We start from the raw sequence: 10,439 nt of genomic DNA, 5'->3' as shown, positions 1-10,439 counted from the left end.
GGCTAGCCACTTTAGAATTACTTCTGCATCAGCGCTCTCTATTGTAGTGAGTTTTGAATTAATATTATTTTTTAAAGGAATGTTAAATAGTTTAAATGTATTTAAAAATTACATAAAATAACTCAAAATGAATGTTATAAATTATAGAGAGTCTCATCTCGCTCTCTATATTTAGGAGCGAGATAGCTAAAAGTTATAATAGAGAGCCACTTAGGAGTCTGGTGTAGCTGCTAAAATATAGAAAAAACTAAACATGCTCTCTAAAATCAGTATTAATTAAGCCAATAAGGCTTAAGGTTAAATTTTCTAAAATCCCAGCAATTGCCCTTTGTTTATTAAATTGCTTAAACTTAAAATATTATTCTTTCAAGGGCATACAAGTAAACCAAACGTATGGATTTAGATAATGTTTGAAAGAAAGATATCAGACATATGCTAGAAAATAGGTCAAAGTGTCAAACCTTGGCCACGTTCTGAATAGATAAGCCATGTATTAAGCCATTAAGGAAAGAAAAAAAAAAAAAGCAGATAATAACAAAATCAATCAGCGATTCCCACGTCCAAATCCCCAAAAAAAAAAAAAAAAAAAAAACAGAAAGAGCATACATGTTCCTTGATTTATGACCACGTCCAAGTCTCAACTGCAGGTTGCAGTTCCAACTGCAAGTACAAATGGATTACAAATATCCACAATTAACTACATGCCAGTTGCCACAATTCATTTCTTTATGCCCAAATTTAAGTAATTACGTTCATCCTCCTTCTCACTGCAAACACAACCATTTGAAGGTACCAACTATATCTATGAAGACCTTTTTCACTGCTGCTAGCACGTCTTTATTTGTTTTTGCTACTAACTATATTGTTCTTTTTACAGAGGTTCTTCACTGATTTTGGAGGCGAGTCACAAAGAAAACCACAAGGCCAATTTTGAAGCTTCCATCTTTTGGTAATCTTTCGACCAATGTCCAGCCCTTTTTTTTAACGTGTTGCACACCTTCTGCATACAAAATAGAAATATAAATAAATTTCAATGCATATCTAATGTTATTCAATAGCTGACCAGTTTTTAGTGCGCAGGTTATTGTGATTGACTTTCTAAAGACAGGCGAATTCCCAAATTCCCACAAGTAAGGATGAGGTGAATTTTCTCATTCCTCATCCCAAACTATGTCTACTTTCTTTTTTATCTTTCTGCTACTGATTATAGACTGTTCTTTCTACACAGATTCTTTAAATGAATAATTGGCTTTGGCTTCTTGACGGGTTATGGAGGTGAATCATAACGGTTCAGATCCAATTTTGATGGCAGGTAACAAAGAAACAAACTAAAGGGGAAAAAAGAAAAGAAAAAAGGATCGAACTAAATTATTCTTCTTACATCATTACTTCCTTAAGGTTCAGGAGGTTTCTTTTTGCTGTTTTTCCTACTAACTATATATTGTTGTTTCAGGTTATTTAGATGAATGATTGGCTTTGGCTTCGACACGGGTGCAAATAGTGAATCACATCAGTTCCACTTCAATTTGCATTACTACTCAATTACATAAGGAGGGACACTCATCTGCACATGCAGGTTAATCATATTGGCCTTATTCATTTTATTGTACTACTACTATAGAAAGTTTTATTAAAGTGGTGGATAACAAAGTAATCAGATCACATAACAGAGAAAGAGGAACCCGTACCTTCTCGGTCAATGCTTACTCATACAGAAGATAGCATTTAGATATATTTCTTCTATTTTTGATCATGTACTCTATTGTAAGCTTTGATAATGACATGCTTTATTGGTTCTGCCTTTTCTTCCAATATACTTCGTTTTAATTTTACTGCCAATGTAGAACATTTTAGTCCAATGGCTACATGATTAAACAAATTTGTAAAAGCAATTTGGGATTCGCAAAGTGTTGTCTGACAAAGCCAAATTTTTAGCATGTTATTCCAAATTAGCCAACAAGTACACACGCTCAAAATTCACAAGTTACAAACAAAAAATCAATCTTACTTTCTTGGATAAGGTGTCTTGCTGTAGGTGACTGAACCGCGCCGCGTAAATGGGGGACTGGACAAGAGGGATGATCTCGACGAGGTCTTGGAACAGGACGCGGTCGATGTTGCCGTTGGCGGCGGAGGAGGACAAAGTCAGGTGGTGGTGGTGGTCAGTCAAGTCCCCGAAATGACCATACAATTGTTGTTGGGTCTGAAATTCCAGATTCAGCAGCAACCTGGATTTAATGCCACTTTCAATGAAGGAGGAAGCATAGCAGAGTTTCGATGGGTGATCGTGGGGGAGGGGACGAGGTGGGTACATACAAGAAAGAGGGTCGGGTTGAATTCATGGTGGGAGAGAAAATAAGAAAACAGAAATCATGGTTGGTTAGATCAACCAAATCGAACCCAAAGGGAAATGAAGGGAATATTTCATGATTAGGTGAAGGGAATCAATAGGGCCTTATCAAACGTGGAAGACTAGGGGCTTACAAACAAGTGATGGTGAGAACAAAGAAAACAGACCATGAAAACATATGGATGAACACGTGCGGAAACAAAGATAAAAAGAAAATAAAAAAATATGTATTCCTACCGGTGGATGGGAAGGATTTACCTCTTCTTCTTTCCTTTTTTTTTTTTTTTTTTTTGACGTGACTATTTATTCTCTTTTATAACTCATAAAAAAATAGAGATTTTTTCCTAAGATAACTAAAGTAAAAGAAAAGACTCTGATCAAAATAAAATATAAAATAAAAATATATAGCAACTCTTAAATGCAAACTGGTTGCGATGTATAGAATGGAAAAATTTATTATACCAAAAATCATTTGAAAAAAAAAAAACTAAAGAGATTTATTATTTTTTGTAGAAACAAACGCCAACGACTCATGGACCAAATGGAACATGTGCGTGCTTGGCACCGACAATGGCGAGAGTCAATGAGTTCTTCACAACGTCAAGCATACTTGGCATGACGACGCGCAATAGCTCAAGAAAAGCGACCCGTGGTGGAAACTAGCCCAAGTAACAGAGTTTTTCTACCTAGAATTCCTTTGAAAAGTGCAGAAAGTGCTGGGCTCCCATTTCAACTAACAAGAAAGCAATTTCCAGTCAAACTGAGCTTCTGTTTGACCATAAACAAATCTCAAGGCCAGACTATCCCACATGTAGGTGTTTACCTCCCAGATCATGTTTTTAGTCATGGACAATTATATGTGGCATTGTCGAGAGGAGTATCGGAGTCAACCACAAAAGTTCTGGTTAAAAAAGGATCAATAGTTGGTGAAGATGGCGTATTTACGACGAATGTCGTATTTAAAGAAGTTTTGCTTCATTCAAACACAAATGATAGATCGTCTTCATAGGTATTTTGACATTTTTATTGATTAGAAATGTACATATTTGATTGAATTTTTTTGGATTATAACCCTGTAACTTTGTGTAATTCTTTCTATTTGTAGGAATGGTACCAAATCGTCGCCCTCAACAAAAGAAAAAGTTCTAAAGAGACGAGGGCCATAGGAGGCATGTTTCCGTATTTTTCATGTGGTTGGTGCATGGGAAAATCAGTAAAAAGTACATTATTATCTCAGTCAGCTTATTTTGAAAGAGTGGAACAAAAAGAACTCTTAAGCTCTGCTTCTTTTCCTTTAAATATGTTTTTATTTTGTGGTAGTTAACCAATTTCAATAATAAGTAAACTGGGTTCCAACCATTAAAATTATATATATTTGTATATACCAGCGCATATTTCTGTATAATGGATTGCTAAAGACATATTTGTTCCAACCATTTATGTTTTTTACTGCTGGATTGCTAAACACATATACAATATTTTATAATATCTGTATGGGGTAAGAGTTAGGTAATATGCAACACAGAAATTATATTGCACTCATGAGTAATATTTCAAATATGCGTAACAAAAGAGGAAGGACAATACGCACGCGCGAGCGCGGCCCTTCCGCACGCGCATCGCGCGTGCAGGAAGGCTAGTAACTAATGAGCTAAAATAGAGAGTCGGCTAAAAATGCTTTAAGCTTACGCATGCTATTATTTTCTTATTGACACGTAGCAAATCCAGTGAGAAGGGGAAAGGTCGAGAGTCTTCGGGGAGGCAAAAAGAAAAAGAGAGAGAAAAGGAGAGAGGGGGATGAAGAGGAGAAGCTTCCTCTCGCTTCGGGAAAACTCATCTCATTGATGCGTCGCCAGAACCCATGCTTCTAACTCCTCTCATCAGTCTTGTTTCTCTTCTCCGAGCACTCCTCACTACCCAGGGTCAGGGTGTTACAAAATGGTATCAGAGCATGGGTTCACACCTCGGACCACGACGCTTTCTGATTTGTGATTTGGCAGTCCTAAGTGATTCAAGTATGTTTCTGAATCTTAGGTTTTTGTTTCTGTGTTGCGATGCAATTTGGGATTGAATTGTTGGGAATCCTGTGTCGTTTAGATCAATGATTGATGGGTTTTGGTTCGTTCTTTTTATTTTGTTTGGAGGTTTTGGGCAATTGGGTTTAGGATAACTACATGCAAGTTTGGAATTGTGATTGAGATCGGATCTGATCGTGGAATTTTAGCCGTGTTTTGGTTTGCTTAAATTGGGGCCTTGACTTCCAAATTTTATTCCAATTTATCATTTATCTATCTTCGCTTATTATCTTCCCTCTAGGATTTATTAAGAGCAATCAGATTTGGTTGTCATGAACTTAGAAGGAAGTATATAGATTTTTTTTCCTGATTCTGCTCAGGCTAGCTACTACAAGACTTCCCATCCCAATGAAAATGGTATGTCTTCTCTACCTTTTCCTATTTGACGTTCTAATTCTATAATTATAGGACTTAATTCTGGTGCTGTCTAGTTCTTATTTTAAAGGCAGATCAGTCTTTGCGACCTGTTTTCTGAAATCCATAAAAGCATTGATGATATGCAAATTAGAATCAACCACTTTTAATACGTATTGATCACAGTCATTTCAACAAGTAGGAGAATATATACATCCCTAGTTTTGCTCTTAGAGCTTCTATATATATTATTTATAGGTATGAATGCTTATATAGTTACTTACATACATGTCTGTGCACGTGTTAAGATAATTAGAAGAATGATAACGATTTTGCGTTACTTGCTGCTATAGTGGGTATGGTGTGGAGCACTTGCAGAGCTGTAACATTGTGATTTTCCCCATATTTCAGCTTTACTGATGTTCTTGATCAAATATTATTTATACATCTATTTCTTATATTGACAAATGTGCGTTGTGGAAAAGTAGCTAAGCTTCCATATGGAAAAAGATGGAGTCAAATAGATCAGAGAAGAGTGCAGACAAGTATTCTATGGGTTTTATCCTAATTGTGCATGTCGGCATTTTAGTTTTGGATTGAATTGGATCACTTATTCACCAAGCATGGTAATTTTCATCAAGCACCAAGATGAAGTAACAATAGTTCTCAGGAGAGTCAATAGGCAATAGCAATATGATTTGCTCGATTTTGATTGGTATCAAGATAATTCCAGAGAAGAAGCTTGCTAAAATTCATAGAGATTCTTCGTTACTTTAGTTTTGAGTTTAATTATTCTGTCCTTGTGTGGAAAGACATTGTCTTAGTTTAACACCTCTGTTGTTTGTATGATCTCTTTGTTGATGAAGCAACTTTCCAAAGAAGTTTATTCGTATGGGTGCATTCATGTGATCCAGCAGAGACTTACCAAAAGGACATTTAGATGCCACCAATACAATTATAGAGAAGTTGTGCAGAAGTAAAAGATGCACATGGACTTAAACTAGCCTCCATACTTGATTTTGGAAGGTTTTCTTTATTTCCCTCGTTTATTTATTTGTTTATATAGATGTATATAATTCTTTTTTTGCTATGTATTTGTATATGTAATTATACATATATCTCGTCAACGAAGCCTGGGAAGGATGCAATAATCTCCGGAATGCAGGTAATACATTGAGGTAAATTACTTCTTCTAAATAATCAGTTAACTTATATAAATGTTTTGCATTATATATATGTATATATATTCTGTATGTATGACCTGTTCAGGGCTATAGTTGTGTTTGTTATTTTCAAATCATAATGATCTGTTATTGAAAGAAAAATCAAAGATCATGGATGGCTTATGTGATCTGAATGCAAGTAAATATTTGGATTGAAACCGGTTAGGCCTGGGATATAATTAAGGAGGGATCGAGTTCCCTTGGGTGAAAGACCCTAAACCTGATTGGGGCTCATGGATTAGAGCGGATAATTAAGTAGGGATTGTGCCTCCCTAGGGTGAAAAACCCAAAACCCAATTGGGAATTCCGCTTAGTACGGGGTGTCCTCGGTGGCCTTAATCTGAGGTTCTGCTCAGTACGGGGTGTTCTCGATGGCCTTAATTCAAGAGGTATAAGGCCTAACCGGGAGAAAAAGGAAAAGGAATAAAATTTGATGATGAAAATGGATCTACCTTATGAATAGCAATATTCAGTTTGAATTGCAAGACCAGGTATGGTCAAATGTTTGTGGCTTTATCGATATGAAGACCAGGTATGGTCAACTTGAATTGCAATACGTGTGGAATAATCTATTAAATTTGAACTTTGCTCAAGTACTGATATTGAAAACACTATATTCATATCCATATCTTTTCATTCCTGAATATATTTTTTGGTGTCATACCTGGAATGCATTCTGTTCCAGTGTCATGAATCATGACGCTTCCACAGTAAATTGTAATGTTCTTAACTTTCTATTTGTGAGAAGACCAGGAAAGTCCAGTTAATTTCTTATATCTACTCTTAGATCTATATATAAGTGCATCATCTCATAAATTTCATGTATAATAGTTTGACTGTTTGGGATTATATTCTGATATTGTGGCAGTATCTTTTATAATAGTCAATTGCTCGTACTGGAACTAAACTAATTGGGAAATAATTATAGTGAGTGCTGTACTGTTATACAGTAGGCGTTCCGTTTCTCAGTTTGACTAGGACAACAATGAGAATGGGATGTTACTGAGAGAGATACTAATTGAAATCTACATACTACAGAAGAAGAATATTGAGTTTTGTGTCTTCCACGGTTTTAAATCATTCTCCTACTTTCTTAGAAAGTGCATCATACCATGTAAGAAATGGCTAGCGAGTGGTATCTGAAATCAATTGGCTAAAAATCTGCCACCAGCTTGGTGACATGCTTTTTAATTCGGATATTACAAACTCTAAAGTGAAGCCTTTAGTATTTGACGTCTAAAGAGATGCGTTCTTTTGAGATAATACAGAGTTGATGTTTTGAGGCAATTATAAATTACGAGGACGAAATTTTTTTAAGAGGGTGGATTTGTAATACCCGAGACATTCTAGAAATAATTAATTTTATTTGCTTATTATATTATTGTTTAGTGATAAGAAATTATTAACAAATAATATCTTTTTTGTATAAGAAAGATTATGAGACCACGAGAAAATAGAATAAATACTTTCTTATTATCTCAATAGATTTGAGAAGTGAATAAAACATTCGAACATAAATTAGTTATTTCTAGTAAATGAAGAAATTGACTACTATTGATTTTATCAATGAGTATTCAAGGAAATTTAAATGAATTAGATTTTCAAATAACAAATATATGTAGGTCTCTAAGCTTACACATGCTATCATTTTCTTGTTGACACAGCAAATCTAGAGAGAAAGGGAAGGGTCGAGAGTCTTTGGGAGGCAAAAAGAAAAAGAGAGAAAGAAAAGGAGAGAGGGGGAAGTTCTAGAGGGGGAGAAGACACAACGAGAAGAGGAGAAGCTTCCTCTCGCTTCGGGAAAACTCATCTCATTGATGCGTTTCCAGAACCCATACTTCTAAGTCCTCTCATCAGTCTTGTTTCTCTTCTCCGAGCACTCCTCACTACCCAGGGTCAGGGTGTTACAAGGCAATAGAGGTCTATTGGGGGGCAATAAATATTTTGAATTGATGTAATCTCCTTGGTTTTTTTTCTTTAATCAAAGTTTTATTTGTCTAATTTTAGAAAGATTAGTTTCTATTCTGGCGACCGAAAGTTCTATTGGGGGGCAATAGACGTCTATTGGGGGAAATAGAGGTCTATTAGGGGGCAATAAAGATCTATTTGAGGGCAATAAACCTTTTTGGCGACCTATGAAATCCCTGACAACCTCTTTGGGGATCTCGGGCGAGGTTTTCAGAAAAGTCTGGTGGGTTGCAGCCGGTGACCGGGCTTCGATGAAGTATCCATGGTTTCTCGCTCTTCCACTCTCTCTCTCTCTCTCTCTCTCTCTCTCTCTATGTAACAGAGGGTTGAGGGTAAAATAGTCTCAAAAAAAAAAAAACTTTGGGTAAGAGGGAATTCAAAAAACTTAATGGGGTAAGTGGAAAAATAAATCCCTAAAATTGGGGTAAATAGACAAAAACTCTTAATGAAACTACGATAATAATGGGACCAATAAAAAAATTTACAATTAAAGTATTTAAAAATGTCGTTAATCTTGCTAGCTGACTTATGTTTGTCAAATTTAAATTATGACAATTTGTGTAATTCTTTAAAAAACGAAATCTAATATTTTATCATAGTTGGCAATAATTGGGTGTAGATTGAAAAGAAATAATATGTGGGTTTTTTCCATTAGATTTTTTAGGAATTGGGTGCATAATGAATTGCCTCTGAAATAATACGAAGGAAATCCAACGCCGTATATAATAATAGTGTTGAGCTTAGCCTGAAACCTTACCTAAACCCTAATTTAAGATTCGAATATGAACCTGTATGGATTGACTTGTTGAATTTTTGTTCAGACTCAATAAACGAACTAGCCTATTTAGATATGTCATCCTATTGGAATGAAAATACCTAGCGGCGCTCTGCTAGGGTTGGGAGAGCGCTGCTCTTGGCCTTTATGTACCTTACTCCATCAATGATGGAGCAAAATTCCGGCATCGTTCTCAACGCCGATACCTTGGCGCATGGCTCATACCATGTTGCTTGATAGGTTGTGGTTCGCAATCTTGCCAGCGACGACCTCTTTTTCTCAGACGCTATTTGATCATGCCAGTTCTTTTCTGAGGAGGTAAGCGGTTGCGGTGCATACCTGGACTGGGATGGCACCGAGAGTTCGACCTCTTCGTCCAATTTGATCTCAACTAAAATCGGAGGAAAGTGGTTCAGATCTGGTAGCGCTGTGGCCGAAATTGGTGGCTCAATTTTGGCCTGTGGCAATCTCTTCCCTTCAGACCCATTCTATCGTATCTCTGTTCAATGGGGAGTAGCAATGGCTACGTTGCCTTCTCGGATCAGAACGGCCTCGAGAGTCTGACGTCTTCTGCCATCTCGGGTACGGCTCAAGTCGACGGTGTGAGGCCGTGGACTGGTGGCGAGTGAGGGGCTTGTGAGGGGCCAGTTTTCGATCCAGTTTCCCAGTGCGTTGGAGCGACGATCGGAGTGGAGCAGCGCTTGGGCTTTGGGCTGGACCTGCACTACATCTGATGAAGGCGGGTGGGACCGGGTTGTGCTTTCTCCTACGACGGGCGGTGGAGCAGTTGTTGGAGCCGCGATCAAGGTTGGTGCCTAGAGAGGCTTTGGATGCCCAAAGTAGACCCTAGCAGGCCTGGACCTCTATTCTGTTGGGTTGCTCAAGTAGGGCTTTAGGCTAGATCTTCCTTCTTGGGGCTTGGCAGCTAGTGAATGAGGCCAAAGCTGTTACGGTTCTCATTTGGGATCTGGGAGACTTTTTTGGGCCCTAAATTTATCTGGTTGGAATTACTTCTTTGGTTACTTAGGTAGAAGATTGCTCTCTATTCAGCGCATTATTTTGCGTGGAGTAGGTAAGATCGGTCACACTACAGGCGGTTACCTTGATAGAAGGTTACCCTCTATTCGACATATATCTTTGCATGGAAGTATGGTCGACCATACTATTGGTACCGTTTTACATAGCCCGAATTGTGTCTAGTGCCTCATCAAATGCTTAATTGCACCCCTTCGTATCCTTGCTAGGTTTTATTTCCGATGCTTTGTTGCATCTAGTATTTCTCTTGGTATTTTATATTTTGATGTAGTTTCTACATCTATAAGTTGTAATTTTTCTTATGTTTATTATTAATAAAATGGTTGACTCTTACTCTCAAAAAAAAAAAAAAAAGATATGTCATCCTATTTGCAAGTTGAATGATGATAAAAAAAAGATATGTCATCCTATTTGCAAGTTGAATGATGATAAGGCGTAGAACATATTTAGGTATTCCTCATTGAAATCAAAAAATATATATATACCTAATGTGAAATGCATTTAAAATTCCGCCAACGCTAATTAAAGAGGAATAAAGATGATTTAGATCCATTTTTGACTGTCACATTAATTGTCAATCATAATAGTGATTGCATCATTGATTTAAATGTGTTCAGTTTAGCATCACTTGAAATTTGAAAAATTAGTTTTGAACATAA

General features: G+C 36.8%; 1 protein-coding gene and 1 long non-coding RNA gene across 3 annotated transcripts; one reads left to right on the top strand and one right to left on the bottom strand.

Moving 5' to 3' along the window:
• Positions 1-693: 693 nt before the first annotated feature.
• LOC121052546 lies at positions 694-2,366 on the bottom strand. 2 transcript variants are annotated; one of them, XR_005809405.1, is made up of 2 exons: positions 1,689-1,826; positions 694-1,000 (listed from the first exon to the last, which is right to left on the bottom strand). XR_005809405.1 is itself a non-coding variant. In XM_040517795.1 (2 exons), the coding sequence occupies exons 1-2, from the start codon at positions 2,312-2,314 to the stop codon at positions 905-907; spliced, it is 402 nt and encodes a 133-aa protein (XP_040373729.1). In that variant the 5' UTR covers positions 2,315-2,366; the 3' UTR covers positions 694-904. The 2 variants fall into 2 exon arrangements, 1 of the variants encoding a protein (XP_040373729.1); XM_040517795.1 differs by lacking the exon at positions 1,689-1,826 and adding an exon at positions 2,009-2,366.
• A 1,707-nt stretch (positions 2,367-4,073) lies between these two features.
• On the top strand, positions 4,074-6,882 carry LOC121052454. Its single transcript, XR_005809101.1, has 2 exons — positions 4,074-4,782; positions 5,646-6,882. It is a non-coding gene; the product is annotated as an uncharacterized LOC121052454 (long non-coding RNA).
• Positions 6,883-10,439: the final 3,557 nt, after the last annotated feature.

This window comes from Rosa chinensis, chromosome 4 (genome assembly GCF_002994745.2).
Source record: "Rosa chinensis cultivar Old Blush chromosome 4, RchiOBHm-V2, whole genome shotgun sequence".
NCBI lineage: Eukaryota > Viridiplantae > Streptophyta > Magnoliopsida > Rosales > Rosaceae > Rosa > Rosa chinensis.
The sequence above is the reverse complement of the archived record's forward strand: the minus strand, read 5'-3'. Positions and strand labels throughout refer to the sequence as shown.

Bases quoted from the DNA above. Each gene is read 5' to 3' on its own strand.
- LOC121052546 (XM_040517795.1), bottom strand. From the start codon at position 2,314: ATGTACCCACCTCGTCCCCTCCCCCACGATCACCCATCGAAACTCTGC. The intron at 1,001-2,008 runs GTAAGATTGATT...TTTTGTATGCAG, and splicing joins AAGACACCTTATCCAAGAAA to AAGGTGTGCAACACGTTAAA.